Source organism: Alnus glutinosa, chromosome 7 (assembly GCF_958979055.1).
Source record: "Alnus glutinosa chromosome 7, dhAlnGlut1.1, whole genome shotgun sequence".
NCBI lineage: Eukaryota > Viridiplantae > Streptophyta > Magnoliopsida > Fagales > Betulaceae > Alnus > Alnus glutinosa.
Window position 1 is genome coordinate 24,795,560 of NC_084892.1, and position 17,794 is coordinate 24,813,353.

Below are 17,794 nucleotides of genomic sequence, written 5' to 3' on the forward strand. Positions count from 1 at the left end.
GAGAAAGAAGAGAACGGATTTTACTGGGTTTTTTTTTTTTTCTTTTTTTTCAAAACTTCACTTAACCGTCCTCAAATTTTTATTAATTTTGCAATTGCACTCTACAAAGTTTAGAAACTTTTAATTTAATATATTGAATTTTAAAAAATATGCAATTTCACCGATTCATTAAGTTTTTCCTTTAAATCCTAACGGAGAGGTGAGAAATTTCCAAAATACCTTATATAAAAGAAAAATAATTGTAATTTACGGGTTCTATAATTTTATAAAGTTGACAGGGGTATAAAATATCATTTTACTCTTTAACCGTTTGATTTAACTTCAAACCCTAACGAGATGGGTGATATTGCAAAAAGTTGAAATTTTGATACATTAAATTGAGAGTTTTTTTTTTTTTTTTTTTTTTTTTTTTTTTTAAACTTTGAGAGAGATTGCAAAAGTGATTGATGTTCAGGAGAGTTAAGTGATGTTTACCATTTTTTTTTTTTTTTTTTTTCAAACTTAAGATTTGAAACAAATAAATAAAATTGATTCAACATTTTTATAAGAATAATGATTCAATAATTTCAATGCCACCTAAATATACAACTTTTCACCACTTTGCCTATGTGGCAAGGTGGTCCCCCATTACTTTTTGAGTTTTTATTTTTATTTTTTAAAAATAAATTAAGTTGAGGGACCACCTTACTACATAGACAAGATGGTGAAAAGTTGTATATTTAGGTAGTAGTGAATCATTACTCTTTTTATAATTTGCCCACATGTATCGGCATGTAATTAGATCCACCTCAATTACTAAAATAAGGTTTAAACACTTTTTTTATTTTTATTTTTTTGAGATATATTATACATTCATCTCTTGCTCATCAATTACCTATCTTCTTTTTGTAAATCAATCGTTGAATATGTGGGACGCATGTTAGTTTCATGCGGTCTCACATATTCAATGGTGTATTTGCCCATTTCTTATACGAAAATAGACAAAAGATGAAAATCAAATATTTATCTCTTTTCTAATTGATAACAAAAAAGGATTAGAAAATTGAGAAATTTAACACTCTTTAATCCCACAATGACACGTGTTAAGGAATTATAAAAATATTGGAAAGGAAAACAAATATGACTGCATATTTTCAATATTCGGCAACCTCACACCAACCGACCCACTCATCCACAGACTACTAATTTTTTCTTCACCATCAAACAAACAATTTCAACGACTGTGTTTCTGGTTAAAGTGGCAGCAGAGTGACGGCGGGGGCCAATGACTTTTTTTTCTTTTTTCACATTGATTTCTTGTAATTTATATATATATATATATATATATATATATATATATATATATATATATATATATATATATATATATATAAACACTTTATATATATATGTGTGTGTTACAATCTCGTGAAATCTATCATTGTGAAAAATGTGTCACAATATTCTCATAGGATTGTGACATATCAGGTTATAACCAAATTCTGAAAAAAAGTAATAAAATGCCAAGCATTTCTCAAAAATAAAACTATTCGTTAACTCATTTTCAAAATTAATATATATAATTAACGTGACTCTATAATCTATAGACTCAAAACTATCATATCGGATAATCATTATCCAATGGCTTACATAAACATATAATGTTCACCAAACTTCTGATTAAAAAATGAAACCTAATCTATAAAATATTTGATTAAAATAAGAAATAAATTATGATTTTAAGCTATGCAAGAAATGGTCAGTTTAGTTATTTTAATCACTATTTTAACAAAAAGGTTATTCATGCTATTCTATGAATTTTTTGTATGAATAGTAGGTTTGTTTCTTTGACATAGTTTTTATTCATCAAATGATTAAATTTAGAGTAACATTAAAAACCACACGTTTATCCTATACTTTTATCCTACATCGTTGACGTGGTAATGCCAATCAACCATTCCTAATCCTTGTCAGTGGAGTTGGAGGAAATTGCTTAATCTTAGAGAACTTGCAAAGCAGTTCATCCGAGTTAAAATTGGAGATGGGAAGAAAACTTTCATTTGGTTTGATAACTGGTAACCTGATGGGTGCTTAGTTGAATAGTATGGTCCAAGGGTTATACATCAAGCAACAAGTAATAAGGAAGCCAAAGTTTCCTCAATTATTCATAATGGTGATTGGTTCTAGTCAGGAGCTCGCTTGAATAGTGTTGCGCAACTATTCAGTTTCGGCTCTCTGAGTTGGGTATTGATGGGGGAGTTGATGTCCCTATTTGGAATTCTAAGAAAGGTATCTACAATTGTGTTGATTCTTGGGAAGGATTAAGAATTAAACAACCCTATGTGTCTTGGTGGAAAGTGGTTGTGTTTAGTCTTGCTATTCCCCGGCATGCCTTTCTTTTGTGGTTAACTTCTAAGGATGCTCTACTTACTCGAGACAAGTTGTGTAGTCGGGGTATTAGTGGTAGCTTAGAATGCCCGTCCTGTCATGCTAGACAAGAAAGCAGGGATCACTTGTTCTTTTAATGCAGCTTCAATCGTCGGATACGAAGGTCTGTAATGGAAGCTTGTTTGATAGCTGACCCCGAAATTAGATTGGGAGGAAGTCTCGGCTTGGTGTTCCTCTGAATTGAAGGGTAAAAGCTTAGCTACTAGTTTGTGTAAACTCCGTTTGGCAGCTATGTTTATCACTTAGGCAACATCGTAATGATTTGCTCCATAGTAATTCTCCTAGGTCTGAGGAGTCGATTGTGGCACATGTGAAATGGGAAGTTCGAGCTAAGGTGTTAGCTAAAGGAGTTGCTTAAGACATAATTCCAAGTTGCTGCAGAATTGGAATATGTACGAGTTAGTGTGTTGGTTGCTGTTGTCTATTCTGTATATAATGTAATGTCTGTTCTCTGGTGTTTTGTGTGTTTTGCATATATGCAGTTAGTTCCTGCTCAGTTTGCAGTGAGTTGTTTTCCTTGTTTTGGGAAGTGAATCCTGTCTTAATTGGAGTGACTTTGTATTTTTTTGATGAGTTTGGTTTCTATATAGATTTTATTCATAAAAACAGAAAAATAAACACTCAAAGATGGACTAGCACTGTCAAGTGAGTAGGATGAGATAGCGATAAGATAAAATTGTGATTTTTAATATTATTCTTAAATTTATATTTTTTTATTAGTTTAAAATGCTAAAATAATGAAATTAATTAATAGTCTTTGCCGCTCAACCATGATATAAATCCCATTCCAATAACAAATGTGAGAGGGTCAATATAGGCTTATCTATCCAAGTAAATTTTAGATCGTTTACTTATTTATTTGGTTAAGTAAACCTTATAAGGACTTTATTTTTTATTTTATTTTTATTTATATATATATATTTATTGTTTAAATTATTAATAATTGATGAATGTTAGAACATCTTCTGGTGTTCTCCTAAAATGACATAGATATAATTTTTTAATTACATTTATACAATTTCAAGAGAATACTAAAAAAATATAAGAAGATACTCTAACATTTTTCAATAATAATTTAGACAACCAATTACTCCAAATTCGATCCGTTTAACCATTGGTCAGGGTGCGGCTCGAGTCCACAAAGACCGAGGAGTCAACCTACGACAGGCACGCATCCAAACGTGCAAAGCACTGCTATACTCTCATTCGTCGTCACTTTCTCGTCCCTTTGTGCTTTCGGATATGCCAGAGGGCATTACCTGTGCTGCTGTGCTGACCCCAACACGAAAATCAGAACAAAAAGAAAGAAGAAAAAGTCACACCCAAGGCCCACCGCCGAGATGACCTGTGTGAAGGGTGTTTAGGTAATTCACCATATCAAAAAAGTGAAAGGGAGAGTGACAAATGGGGCCGTCACACTGACACATGAGACAAAACTTCGTTCTTGGTTGGACACGTGGCGTCCAGGAGTTCTGACCCGACCCCACACATGACTCAACCCAAGACAACCTGCGACCCACACTTCATTCCCTCCCCCTGGAAAGTGGAAACCCTAATTTGCTTTCCCCAACGTTCACTGTTCCACCAAGTCTCCTCTCCTCTCCTCTCCTCTCCTCTACTCGCGCGTAACATTGGTTTATTGAATCAAGGGCTGTGGTGGGTCAGTGAGGTTATGATTCTCCATACTTGAATCACATCTTGGTGGAGCGGTGGATTGCTAATTGGTGGGCTGCATCCTAAAATTGACTCAGTGTACAGCAAGTGCAATAAGGAATTTTTCGGTGGAATAATACCATTGTGTTTTTTTTTTTTTCTTTTTCTTTTTCTTTTCTTTGGTTGGACTTGCTTCAGAATCGCGGCTGCACCAGTCTCTGTAGAGAGCCTGAAATCCGAGGAAAGAACCATGGCGGATCGGCTTGGCATCGATCTTGGCATACTAAGGTAAAGAATTCAAAACCCAGAAAAGACCTAGTTTTTCGCCTTCTGATTGGTTCAAGAGAAAACGTGGCTAGAATTTATGACTTAGTATTGAAAATTGACATGTTTTAGAGTATTGAAAATTGACGATGGATTCGCGTCTTAGGGGGTTTTTGGATCCCACTAATGGAATACAATTGGGAAATCAATCTTTTTCGGTTCTTTCGAATCAAAACCTTGTTGCCGGACCCAGATTCGAGAATGCCTTTCTAGACCACAATTTTAGGGAATCTCATTACCTTCAACCGGATCAGACACCGAGTCATATAGCATTGAGCTCGAGTGAGGCCCACGGGAATGATTACCCGGAGGACTGTGACTTCTCTGATACTGTTTTAGGGTATATTAGTCAGATTCTTATGGAAGAAGACATGGAGGATAAGACTTGCATGCTTCAAGATTCTTTGGAACTTGAAGCTGCTGAGAAATCCTTCTATGATTTGCTTGGGAAAAAGTACCCCCCTTCCCCGGTACATAGCACGAATTATATTGATGGAAATGGTGAGAGCCCAGATGATATTCACCATGTAAGTAGTAGCTTTTTTGGTGATAATAACTTGATTCAAAATCAAAGAGATTATAGTTATACCCCCCAATTACAAAGTCTTCCTCTTTATAGCATTTCTCAGTCATCTTATGGCTCTTCAAATAGTGTGATTAGCAGTGTGGATGGTTTAGTAGACTCTCCCAGTAGTAGTCTTCAGGTGCCGGATTTAAATAGTGAGAATCAATCTGTTTGGCAATTCAGGAAGGGGGCTGAGGAGGCTACGATGTTTCTTCCTCGTGGAAGTGAGTTGTTTTTTAATTTGGAAGCAAATGGGTTGTTTTATCGGGAGCCAAAGACAGGAAATAGCGAGCTGGCAGTCAAGATGGAGAAAAAGGAAGAGGGGGAGTACTCAACTAATGGGTCTAGGGGAAAGAGGCATTGTTATGAGGAGGATGGAGATAAAGATGATGAGAGGAGGAGCAAGCAAGCTGCTGTATATATCGAATCCACTCTGCGGTCTGAGATGTTTGATAAAGTGTTGCTTATTAATAATGCAGAAGGTAGGGACCATGTGTCTAATCTTCGTGAGGCCTTGCCAAATGAAACAAGCAGAACTGTACTGAAGAATGGGGTAGGCAAAACTGTGTCACAGAATGGGAAATCAAAAGGATCTAATGGTGGAAGGGGACGTGGTAAGAAACAAAGTGGAAATAAGGAGGTGGTGGATTTGAGAACTCTCCTAATTCAATGTGCCCAAGCTGTTGCAGCTGATGATCAGAGGAGTGCAAATGAATTGCTAAAGCAAATCAGGCAGCACTCTTCTCTTTTTGGGGATGGAAATCAGAGACTAGCATATTGTTTTGCTGATGGGCTTGAGGCACGCATGGCTGGTACTGGTAGCCAGATCTATAAAGGCCTTGTTAGTAAAAGAAGATCTGCTGCCGACATCTTGAGAGCTTACCATTTATACCTTGCTGCATGCCCGTTTAGGAAGATGTCTAATTTTGCTTCAAACAGGATGATAATGAGTGCAGCAGCGAAGGCCACAAGGATCCATGTCATAGACTTTGGTATCCGTTATGGTTTCCAATGGCCCACCTTTATTCAGAAGCTCTCATTGAGACCTGGTGGTCCCCCAAAGCTTCGAATTACTGGAATAGAATGTCCCCAACCTGGCTTTCGGCCAGCAGAGCGAGTTGAGGAAACAGGACGTCGCTTAGCAAATTATGCTGAGAGTTTCCATGTGCCATTTGAGTACTACCCCATTGCAAAAAAATGGGAAACCATTCAAGTTGAGGAACTTAAAATTGAGAAGGATGAGTTCCTTGTTGTTAACTGTTTGTATCGAGGTAAGAACTTGCATGATGAATCTGTCTCTGTTAGGAGTTCAAGAGATATTGTCCTCAATTTGATAAGGAAGATCAATCCTGATATTTTCATCCATGGGATTGTTAATGGCTCCTTCAATGCCCCCTTCTTTGTTACCCGGTTCCGAGAGGCATTGTTCCACTATTCTGCACTGTTTGATATGCTTGAAACACTTGTACCTCGTGAAGATCGGGAGAGGATGGTTATTGAGAAAGAGATCTTTGGCAGGGAGGCTTTGAATGTTATAGCTTGTGAAGGCTGGGAGAGAATGGAGAGGCCGGAGACATACAAACAGTGGCAATTCCGAAACCTAAGAGCTGGGTTTGCCCAGCTGCCTATGGACCGGGACATTGTGAAGAAGGCAGTGGATAAGGTGAGGTCGAGCTACCACAAGGATTTCGTAATTGATGAAGATAGCCGGTGGCTGTTGCAAGGATGGAAGGGGCGGATCATCTATGCCCTTTCTTGTTGGAAACCTGCTTAGCAAACTTGTCAGGCGTCTGTCTCTCATCTCCTTGGCATTTGATTAGCGATGATTGAGGACCCAAGGTAATGCTTCTCCTTGTTTCTATTTTGTTTTATCAATCTCTTATGCAGTTGCTCTCGTCTGTGGCTAATCTGCTCCTTGTTTCATGTGCCTATTTGGTTGTGTCTGAGATATCTGGTATTTAATTTTTCCATAGAGGACAGTTATTGAAGCAGTGACTGTTTTACTTGGAGATGGACTGCATGTTGGAATCCTCAATCCTGCTTCAGGGAAAGAAGGTCAGAGATGACAGCAAAACTCTACTTCAGACTGGGATTTCTCAAGATCAGAAGCGTCATAAGTTTGGGTTTTATATTGGAGCAGACATGCACAAATCAACCCACCTGCGTCCTCTGAAGACTCTTCTTTGTTATCTAGTGGCACTGGCACACCTCAAGGGTTATCCAGGTAACAATGTTGGATGCGCCACCTTTAATAGGATCATTTTTTAGTTGCGGCATTTCCTTTGGTGCTCATTTTTTACATTCTCCGAGTTTGGAATTGATGAGCCTATCTTGTCACCTTAGAGAACTGTGTCAGTATGTTCCATTCTCAGGCATTCGGCTTCTTTGAGGCCTCAACCGGGAACATCTTATGTATTCTCAGATCCTCCATTGTTGAATTTGGGCAGTTGTGGTGAAAGCAAAACTCAATATAGTTCCCTCTCTTGCTGATATTTCAACTGGCAAACGGCAAGAATCTCCCCTCAGCAGAGGAGGGGAGAGCCTGTTTGTTCCTCGAGAGCTTTTGGAGAGGGTCTACTGGTCGCAGCATCAGACTGTGCAACAGGTTAATAATAATGTAAAAGATTGATCATAGAAATATTTTGTAAATGTAAGTTCGTGTAGTATTCCGACATTCACTTGATTCACAAACCCAACTCTCCTTTCTTTAAGAAGGGTTTAGTGATCGGTACATGTGGCAGCACGCTTAAGAGAAGTCACCAATTTCAATTTTAAACGTTCACTGTGTTTGTCTTCTTGGACGAAGAAAACCCATGATTCCTTTGCTGTCTTGCTGCAGTTATGTCGAAGATTTCTAAGTATTTGTCATTCTCTGAATCTCTGTTGTCTATAAATTTGTTGCTTGGGCTCACGGGAAAACCGAGTCTTGTTAATGAAATGGTTGGGGTATTCTCTCTGTGTGTGTGTGTGTTTTTGAAGAATTGTTGGGTGTCAATAATACAGAAAAACGTGTTACATCCAGCAACATCTTTCATTGCGGAATTCATTTCCTGACTCGAAACATGTACATAATGTGAGAGAATAAGCTGGAGCCTTTACCAATGGGAGGTTACATAAGTTGTGAAAATGTGGGGTATGAGATATATATTAATTAAAAGGAGCAGCGGAATAATGTGCTGCATGATGTTGTGGAATATATTTTATAGGCAAATATTTGTTCCCTTTGAAGTGTACCCCTTAAAAATGGTTGATTTAAGAGTTTGAGGAATAATGGTGCGATATATGACATTATTCTTATTTAAAAAAAGAGTAATGTTAAATAACACTTTTTTATCTTACAATGCCAACGTGCTATTTCCAACTAGCCATTTTGATTTTGTAGACAAAAAGTACGATTTTAAACCAAATCGCAGAAAATAAATTGTTTGGAATGTGTTTTTAAAAAATTGCGAATTGATAACGTAGAAAACTGATTTTTCAAATTGCAGGCAATGAGTGTTTTTCAGAATTTTAAAGGCTATCCTATAATTTTAAAGGTCAAACTGTAATTTTATCAAACGCTTAATTGCGTTTTTTAAAATTATTTTTTTAAATTGCAAACCCAAGCAGACTCTAACTACTCTCTCTCTCTCTCTCCACCTTGTTATAAGATTCTTTTATAGCAAATTCTATGTTTTCAGGTCAGATTAAAAAATAAACAAGAAAAAATAATTCGTTGATCATGGGTCATGACTCTACGCCATTGTTGCTTTTGTTCTTGTCCCTCAACTCAATTCTTTTTTGCTGACATGCCGTATCTTCTGGTGTTGATCCTAATAACAACCACCATTTCTTTTGTTGATACTCTGCAGCACTTATATATATATATATATCACCGTATCTGGAGTATTAAAATTATGGATTCAATGCGCTAGAAAGTTTGAAGGTGTGGCTTCAACTTATACAAGATTCAGGGATGTAAGTCAAAAGAAGTTTATCAAAACAAGAAAGTTAAGAAAGAAGAGACCACTTGCACAGTCTTTTACTAGTTTTCTTTTTTCTTTCTTTTTTTTTTTTTTGAAAAAGAAAAGAAAAAAAAACAAAAACATAACTTAACTCTCTTAAATTTTCATCACTTTTACAATTTCCTCTGTCCCAAAGTTTAAAAATTATCAATTTATTGTTTTAAACATTAAAAAATTTGCAATCTCACCTCAATGTTAGGATTTTCCGTTAAATTCTAACAGAGGGATGAGACATTCCCAAAATACCCTCATTTTATATATATATATATAAAAAAAATTAATTGTAATTAAAGAGTAAATTCTGTAATTTTATAAAGTTGACAGGGGTATAAAGGTCATCTTACCCTTTGATTGTTTGATTTAACTCCAAAGCCCAACATGAGGGGTGAGATTACAAACATTGAAAGTTTGATACACAAAATTGAGAGTTTTTAAACTATAAATTTAGAGAGGGGACAAAATAAAAATTAAAAAAGAAATTAATTAATTAAAGATAAAAATCATTTCCATAAAATTTAGAAGAATTTTGCAAATTTTTGCGACGTTTTTAAAATTTTGTGGGGGTCCAAATCCCTCATCAAAGGCATGGGTGGTTCCGCCCCTATCTAGACACTTCCTTAACTTTTATGAATTGAGGTCTTCAAGAAATTTAAATAACACATTGTGAGAGAGTTCGGATGAGACTCACTCTACAAACAAAACTTGGGCTACCCGACCACCTACTCGCACATATGGGTCCCATGTAAACTCTCTCACATGAGGGAGATAATTATTGTAAATCCTGATCCATCTCTCAAGCATGTCCACCAAGGAAAGTACTCACTCTAAACTACTCACTTAGCTCAGTGATCTCAAACAAGTTTGGTAGTCTTCTACTATGGATGTTTGTTTGAGCTTGATAAATGCTCCTGCAGGGTCATCAACTGCAGAGGGTGAAACCTCACTTTGAGGGCAGCTACAAAGTCTTCCCAATTACTCACAGTCTCTAATCCATCAACTAATAATATCAAGTAAAGGCATTTTACTTCCATATGAAATGAAGCAATTGACACCTTACGGTTTTTCAGGGGTTTGGTAGTAAGGGAAAAAAAATGTTGAGCCCTAAGAATCCAACTAGTAGGATTAAACCCATCAAACTAGGGAAATTCCAACATAAGAGACCTAACTTGAATTCCCCCATTTCCTTCAAAAAGAGGATTTTTGTTTTTGCTGTTGTCCCTCATAATTTCCTCATTGTATTGAATCCCACTAAGATTTTGCATTATATTATCATAGCTGGATGCAAGATTGCTTCCAAGTTCCAATAATACTTATGCCTTTCATACACCTCCTTCAAGTTGGCAGTTTTCCCTTTAAGAATGCACTGCTTCTGCTAGTTGTGCAATACGAGTACCTTCAGCCTAGTTGCAGGATCGCAGCTCTAATACCACTTATTATGGGCTTAAATGTTTGTAGGGATGTATTTATATACAAAAGTGCATTTTAAATAAATCAAATGGGCTTTAAATAACTGACCCAAATAACTGCTAGTTTAACCAACTCTGTCGTGGCCCAAAAACTAGCCCACAACTGACCCATTAACTAAGACACGACCCACACATGACTCAACCCAATACAACCGGTGACCCATTTCATTCCCTTCCCCTGGAAACCCTAATTGCTTTCCCCCACGTTCACTGTTCCAACAAGTGTACTCTCCTCGCGCGTAACATTGGTTTACTGAATCAAGGGCTGTATTGGCTCAGTGTACAGCAAGTGCAATAAGGAATTTTTCGGTGGAATAATACCATTGTGTTTTTTTGTTTGTTTGTTTGGGCTTGCTTCAGAATCGCGGCTGCACCAGTCTCTTTAGGGAGCTTGAAATCCGAGGAAAGAACCATGGCGGACCTGATGGTTATGAACGACGTACAGGAAACGGCGGATCGGCTCGGCATCGATCTCGCCAGTGTAAACCTTGACGACATTCGCCTCCCACCGGGCCAAGATTTTGGCATACTAAGGTCAAGAATTCAAAACCCAGAAAAGACTTAGTTTTTCGCCTTCTGATTGGTTCCCGAGAAAACGTGGATAGAATTTATGACTGAGTATTGAAAATTGACATGTTTGAGAGAAAAATTTTAACTTTACGTTTATATGCAATGTATTTATTTAGAATTTCGCATATGTAGCTGTATATACATACTTATGGTTGCAGCGTCGTATTTTAATTTTTCGAAAAAGCATATTTGGGCTGTATCAAAACTATGGACTTTGTTATTTGAGAAAGCAGAAAAATAGGATATTTTATTTTTGAATTTAGCTGATTACAACTGTTAGTCCAATAAAATACATAGGAAAAAAGTGCTCCACCATACGGATTTATTTGATTTTCTGATTGGAATGACTAAAGATGTAAAAAGCCTAGATTTTCAATTAACGTTTACCACAATTTATTTTTAGCCATTACATGGGGGTTAGTTTTAGTTTGGATTTTTCACTGTATTATGTCGTGGTCTGATTCTTCGTTTGTGATTTTGTAGTGATGATGAAGATCTACATCAAGGGGATAATGTTGAGTTAGACTCTGGGTTTGGCAATGTTGTCATTGTTGACAATTTGCCTGCTGTGCCTCGGGAGAAGTTTGAAAAGCTAGAAGGTGTTATTCGTAAAATCTACAGTCAGATTGGTCTGATTAAGGACGATGGGCTGTGGATGCCTATTGATCCTGAGACCCAGAAAACAATGGGCTACTGTTTCATTGAGTTTAATACTCCTCTGGTAATTCTCTTGCTCCCTCTCTCCCTCTCTCCAGTCATTCGTAGGTTTTAGCAAAAACGTACTCTTCATTTGTTTAGAGATCTTCAAATATTTTTACTTTCATATTTAAGACACTGGAATATTCAGTTGCCTCCTATTGAAGAAGTGATAAATGGATTTAGAAGCGCACAAGATACTGAAGAAACATCGTTTTACTTAAAATCTATGTTGATCAGTCAACTGGTCCAACCGTAGCTGAGCTTGGGTTGAGTACATTGAACCTGGGGTAGGATTTTGAACGTGGGCTTCGCTAGCATGATCAGTTCTTTGGTTAATATTGGGTTAAACTTTTACCTGTCAAGAGTTCCTTAGAAGTCTGAGTTAAACTACTAGATGTGTCCATCCACTCTTACCAAAGGCTCGCTTATTTGGGAGCTTATTAGAAATAGATTCAAATAAAACAAAAGTTTATATAACGAATTCTTTTTAGTCATATAGTTATTAGAAGTTTTCCATGTTAAAGAGCGTTGAACAATCCACCTTGGACCAGGAATTGGTGGGTATAAAAGATGAATCATCTATCCATTATATTTAAATTTATTGGGTTTTAGAATATCTGATTCGAGTCTGATTGATTCTTTATGGATGGAAATCAACTGCCCATATACTTCATGAAAAATGTTTTACGTTTCTTTTACATTGCATTGTATTTTCTTTTTCATATTTGAAAGCTGTAGACATGTTAGGAATTTGCCTTTTTGGTTTTAAGATTTTTGTTTGTTGAATGCTGTGGCATTTGCTTCCTGAGTTCTAAAAATTGCTTATACAATCTCATGTGGATGGACAAGGCTTGATTGAAGAATGGGCCACGTGGTGATAACCTTTGGATAATAATATACACAGTTGGATTGTCATTAAAAGTTTCTGTTCATCTGCTTGTATCTAGTTTCTGTAGCTCGTTGGGCAAACATTTCCAAACACTAGTTGTGGGTAGGGTTGGCAATATAAACGACCCACGAACTCGATACGAACCCAACAGGAAATTAAAAGATTAGGGTTGAAGAGTCTGGCTCGTTTAATTAAATGGGTCGGGTTATGATTGACCTATAAAGTCTTGTATACATGCTTTGACATAACCCAAACCCGACATGCGACATATTGACATGTAATTTTTGACATTACCCGCGAGCCTGACTCAAACTCAATACAAAGTTTAATTAAATAAGTTGGGTTAGGTTGGCCTATATAGTCCTATACCCATGTCTCCACACGACCTGAACCTGAACCCAACACATGAACACGAATTGCCACCCCTAATTGTGAGTATTAATGCTGTTTTGTAGTGGTGTGGTTTAATGCATTTTCATTAGATCTGGTTCCTTTATGTCCCTATTGTAGGAAGCTGAGCTCGCTAGGGAGAAGACAAATGGATACAAGCTGGACAGGTCTCACATTTTTGCGTTGAACATGTTCGATGACTTTGATACGTTCATGAAAGTTCCAGATGAGTGGGCCCCTCCTGAATCTAAGCCATATACTCCAGGGGTAATTGCTTCCATCAATTTTTTTCATGTATTTTGTCATTGATCTTAAAATCCACATCAAATTGCATTATGAGCTGCATACTAGTCACTAAGTAATTTACCTATCCTCGAAAGCTATGCTTACATTCACTGTTTTTTGCTGTACTTATATGAGGTGATACAATGCTCCTTCTTGCTCTTTACCATTTGGTGTCTTTTGAAATATCTCTGATGAAAGTTTTCAATTACAAATATTACTTTTTTCTGTGTCCCCAAATAGATAGGGTGTGTTCCTTATGAGCTGTCGTAGAATAAATGATATTTTTAAAAAACAAAAACATTTATCTATTAACTTTCCATATTACCCTTAAATTTGAATTCTTTTGAAATTTTTTGATCCCATCTTTCTTGGTCCTTACCATGCATCATGCCAAAACTAATTGTGGATTCAAAGTGCCATCAAATCAGTATTTTGATGCAGTGCAAGAATATGTTTGTAAATAATATACTTTTTTCTTTTTGTGTCATGTAATTTTTTTCTTCCATAGCGAAAGAAAAAGTGTTTTACACATTGGTCAATGGTCTTAAAAAATCCTTTTCTTTTAAATATGTAGCATTTTGTTTGTAGCTCATATTTCTGAGACTAATATAACTAAAATCATATATGCATTAGAAATAATCTAAATATGCATAAAGGTGCCTTCTTTGTAATTTGTAAAAAAGGTGCCTTCTTTGCCAATTTTAATATAAATTATCTTGCTGCAAAGTAACCACCTTGTTTGATTTAAGTGGGTTTTTAGGTTTCTCCAATGTTGACCAAGTAGATGGTTTTTTATTGTCTCTAATTTCCCACAAACAGATTCCATCTCTCTATCTGTTCTATCTGTTGTGTTTTTTAAATATCAACTATGTTTTACACCGTCATGTTATTGCAGGAAAATCTTCAACAATGGCTGACTGATGAGAAAGCTCGTGATCAGTTTGTCATTCGTGCTGGTTCGGATACTGAGGTTTTATGGAATGATGCGAGGCATCTAAAGCCTGAGCCTGTTTATAAGCGTGCTGTGAGTAGGAGTTCTATTTAATGTCCTGTTACTATCACTGCTACAACATCATTAATTGAAGTTAACGATTTTGTCAATTTATAATAAGATACTTCTAGTCTTGCCAGAAAAAGTAGTTTTTATATAGTAATTACCACTTTGATGAATGGTCCTACCTGTTTCCCTTTGCAGTTCTGGACTGAAAGTTTTGTGCAGTGGTCTCCACTGGGAACTTACTTGGCGACAGTTCACAGGCAAGGTGCTGCTGTTTGGGGAGGTGACAGTACTTTTAATCGCCTTATGCGTTATGCGCATGCTCAGGTAGAAATTTGGTTTCTAGCTTTTGATTTCACGTTGTGTTCTCTTTTCCCCTGTTGTTTAGCCTTTTTGATTTTAACTTCAGGTGAAACTAATTGATTTTTCCCCTGGTGAGAGGTATTTAGTTACCTACAGCAGCCATGAACCGAGTAATCCCCGTGATGCGAATGTGAGTTTTTCTATTCTGTCGTCCATTAAGTCACTGTAAATTCATTGGGTTTGGGACCGTTGATAATGTAAATTTATGTTTCAGAGGGTTGTCATAAATATTTATGATGTAAGAACTGGAAAGGTTACGAGAGATTTCAAGGGAAGTGCTGATGATTTTGCTATTGGAGGAACTGGCGGTGTTACAGGGGTGTCGTGGCCTGTCTTCAGGTTAGTTTTCTGTTTTTCAATCTACATAAACCTGCTAATAAGTCTTTCCGCTTTTTGCGACTGCATTACTATTTTCAGAATCACCCATTAGTCTAATGGGAGATTAAGAGTTTTTTTTTAATCAGATGGGCTGGTGGAAAAGAGGACAGATATTTTGCCAGAATTGGGAAAAACATTATTTCTGTCTATGAAACAGAGACCTTTTCACTAATTGACAAGAAATCCTTGAAGATTGAAAATGTTGTGGATTTCTGTTGGTCACCAACTGATCCGATTCTTGCAATCTTTGTTCCTGAACTGGGGGACCATCCTGCTAGGGTGAGCATTGTTGTTGATTATGAAGATGCTTTTTTTTTTTTTCATTTATTAATTAAGGTAAATTGATGTTCTGCATTCAAACTGTATATCAGGTGAGTCTTATGCAAATACCAAGTAAAGATGAGTTAAGGCAGAAAAACCTTTTCAGTGTTAGTGATTGCAAAATGTACTGGCAAAGCAATGGGGATTATCTGGCGGTTAAGGTTGATCGATATACAAAAACTAAAAAAAGCACATACACAGGCTTTGAGCTTTTCCGCATAAGAGAAAGGGATATTCCTATTGAGGTTTTTGAGCTTGAGAATAAAAATGATAAGATCATTGCCTTCGCTTGGGAGCCAAAAGGCCACAGGTTTGCAGTTATCCATGGTGATAACCCAAGACCTGATATAAGTTTTTACTCCATGCGTTCTGCCAACAATACAGACAAGGTTAAAAAGCTTACCACTCTGAAAGGAAAGCAGGCAAATGCCCTTTTCTGGTCACCTGCTGGCCGTTACATAATACTTGCAGGATTAAAGGGTTTCAACGGACAGTTGGAATTTTACAATGTTGATGAACTTGAAACCATGGCAACAGCTGAGCATTTTATGGCGACAGATATTGATTGGGATCCCACCGGAAGGTAATTTTGAGATTCTTTTTGGCATTGTCAAAATAAGGGGTGATTTAAGTGCTGGGCCTTGTTTAAATCAAATCGAGATGCACAACTACTATATTTGTTTCTTTGCCTTTTTTTCTTGCTTGTGATATGTGACGTTTTTGGATATATAGGTATGTTGCAACCGTAGTGACTTCAGTTCATGAGATGGAAAATGGTTTCAACATATGGTCCTTCAATGGCAAGCTACTTTATAGGATTCTGAAGGATCATTTCTTTCAGGTAAATGGGGCAACACCTCACCTATTTTTGCATATAATGGTCTTTCTAAATTTTAAGTGATTCAGTAGATTATTATTGTTTTGCATGAAGAGATAACAGAGTAAAAAACAATTCATGGGGACTCTTTCTAAATTCCAAGTGATTTTTTTATTTTTTATTTTTTAGAAGTAAAATAAATGATTTGGCAAAAAAAATTCCAAGTGATTCAGTAGATTAATATGGGTAAAAGGAGACTCTTGCTCACACATTCCATCCTTATCTTTTAAAAGAAAATGTAGATATTGTGCTCGTGGTATCAAAGAGCAAAATTTGGAAGAAGACTCCATATTTGTATGAACACTCAATTGTCTGTTAAATGGGTGTTGTATTAATCTCTCTGCTCTTGCTATTTGATATCAGATTATCTGCTGATTTCTCGTTTTCTTATTGTTTGCGACAGTTTTTGTGGCGCCCAAGGCCGCCACCATTCTTGAGTCCTGAGAAAGAGGAAGAAATTGCAAAGAACTTGAAGAAGTACACTAAAAAGTATGAGGCGGAGGACCAGGACGTCTCATTGCTATTGAGCGAGCAGGACCGCGAGAAGCGGAGGATGCTGAAGGATGAATGGGAGAAGTGGATGAATGAGTGGAAGCAGCTGCATGAAGATGAAAAGCTGGAGAGGCAGAAACTCAGGGATGGAGAAGTGAGCGATGAAGAGGAGGAGGAGTACGAGGCTAAAGAAGTCGAAGTTGAGGAGATACTAGATGTTACAGAGGAGGTCATTTCTTTTGAGGAGTAATAAATCTTTTGGAGCGTTTAGATCCTTCTATTTAAAGCACAAGCAAGACAGCGCTCTTCCATTTGAAAAGAGATTTTGAACTGATATTTTTGACGTTTGGACAAGCATTAGATCCCTGTATATATATATTTTTCGTCTTGTGGTGAGCTGCTAATTGCTATGCTTCTCCATCTGATATTTTTTTTTTAGTTTAATATTATTATCATTGACTAGTTTTGTAGTTTTGATCTGTGTACACTAATTTACAAAAACGGCTGAGAACACTGGGTATATTTTGCAGAAGAAAAATTCCTTCCGCCTAGATATCCATGGATCTGGATATCCGTCCGCCTAGGGTTGGGGCTAGATATCTGCCGGTAACCTGTCCGGGTGGATAGCGGATAAAAACCGGTCCGCTGAAAAGTCCTGGGCATGACATTATCCTCTTGGCAAAATGGTCACAATAAGATTATGTCTCATTAAGGCCCAAGGCTAGCACTCAATTCCATTGAAAGAGACGATATTGTTCGAGAAAAAACTTTTATATCATACTCTTCCTGGCCGCTTCCCAGTCTCCAAAATCCTTTTCATATTCATAGATGTAAATATTCATGCGTGATTGATACGGGTTCCTCATCAAGTCCTTGCAATGCAATCACGCAAATGAGTGAAGCTTGTTTCAGACTAAAATATTTGACATTTTGATTCTGATCTTCTAATCAAATCTATACAGTATTATTGGCTGATTTTCATTCAACAATTTCTGTATGTCTTCCGAAGATCGACCACGCTTTTACTCAATTCACATTATCCTACCACATTTCCCATTTATATTGAAACTATTAATGTGCACATCTAGTTTTCA

The 17,794-nt window shown here is 36.8% G+C and overlaps 2 protein-coding genes across 5 annotated transcripts; both read left to right on the top strand.

Annotated features, from left to right (window-relative positions):
- Positions 1-3,947: 3,947 nt before the first annotated feature.
- LOC133874136 (scarecrow-like protein 9) lies at positions 3,948-7,926 on the top strand. 3 transcript variants are annotated; one of them, XM_062311972.1, is made up of 3 exons: positions 3,948-6,808; positions 6,943-7,193; positions 7,342-7,926. In XM_062311972.1, exon 1 carries the CDS (start codon positions 4,494-4,496, stop codon positions 6,741-6,743), a length of 2,250 nt encoding a protein of 749 aa, XP_062167956.1. In that variant the 5' UTR covers positions 3,948-4,493; the 3' UTR covers positions 6,744-6,808; positions 6,943-7,193; positions 7,342-7,926. The 3 variants fall into 3 exon arrangements, with proteins under 3 accessions (XP_062167956.1, XP_062167958.1, XP_062167955.1); XM_062311974.1 differs by having other exon boundaries at positions 7,417-7,926; XM_062311971.1 differs by having other exon boundaries at positions 6,943-7,926.
- Positions 7,927-10,587: 2,661 nt separating this feature from the next.
- On the top strand, positions 10,588-17,675 carry LOC133873034 (eukaryotic translation initiation factor 3 subunit B-like). Of its 2 annotated transcripts, XR_009901102.1 has the most exons (12): positions 10,588-10,973; positions 11,493-11,730; positions 13,108-13,254; positions 14,168-14,296; positions 14,468-14,596; positions 14,679-14,762; positions 14,847-14,971; positions 15,097-15,289; positions 15,382-15,914; positions 16,064-16,172; positions 16,612-17,092; positions 17,231-17,675. XR_009901102.1 is itself a non-coding variant. In XM_062310745.1 (11 exons), exons 1-11 carry the CDS (start codon positions 10,852-10,854, stop codon positions 16,948-16,950), a joined length of 2,148 nt encoding a protein of 715 aa, XP_062166729.1. In that variant the 5' UTR covers positions 10,588-10,851; the 3' UTR covers positions 16,951-17,120. The 2 variants fall into 2 exon arrangements, 1 of the variants encoding a protein (XP_062166729.1); XM_062310745.1 differs by lacking the exon at positions 17,231-17,675 and having other exon boundaries at positions 16,612-17,120.
- The last annotated feature ends 119 nt before the right edge of the window (positions 17,676-17,794 follow it).

Coding starts and splice junctions, on each gene's coding strand:
- LOC133874136 (XM_062311971.1), top strand. CDS start 4,494: ATGGATTCGCGTCTTAGGGGGTTTTTGGATCCCACTAATGGAATACAA.
- LOC133873034 (XM_062310745.1), top strand. CDS start 10,852: ATGGCGGACCTGATGGTTATGAACGACGTACAGGAAACGGCGGATCGG. Junction 15,915..16,063: donor GATTGGGATCCCACCGGAAG/GTAATTTTGAGA, acceptor TTGGATATATAG/GTATGTTGCAACCGTAGTGA. Junction 16,173..16,611: donor TGAAGGATCATTTCTTTCAG/GTAAATGGGGCA, acceptor TGTTTGCGACAG/TTTTTGTGGCGCCCAAGGCC.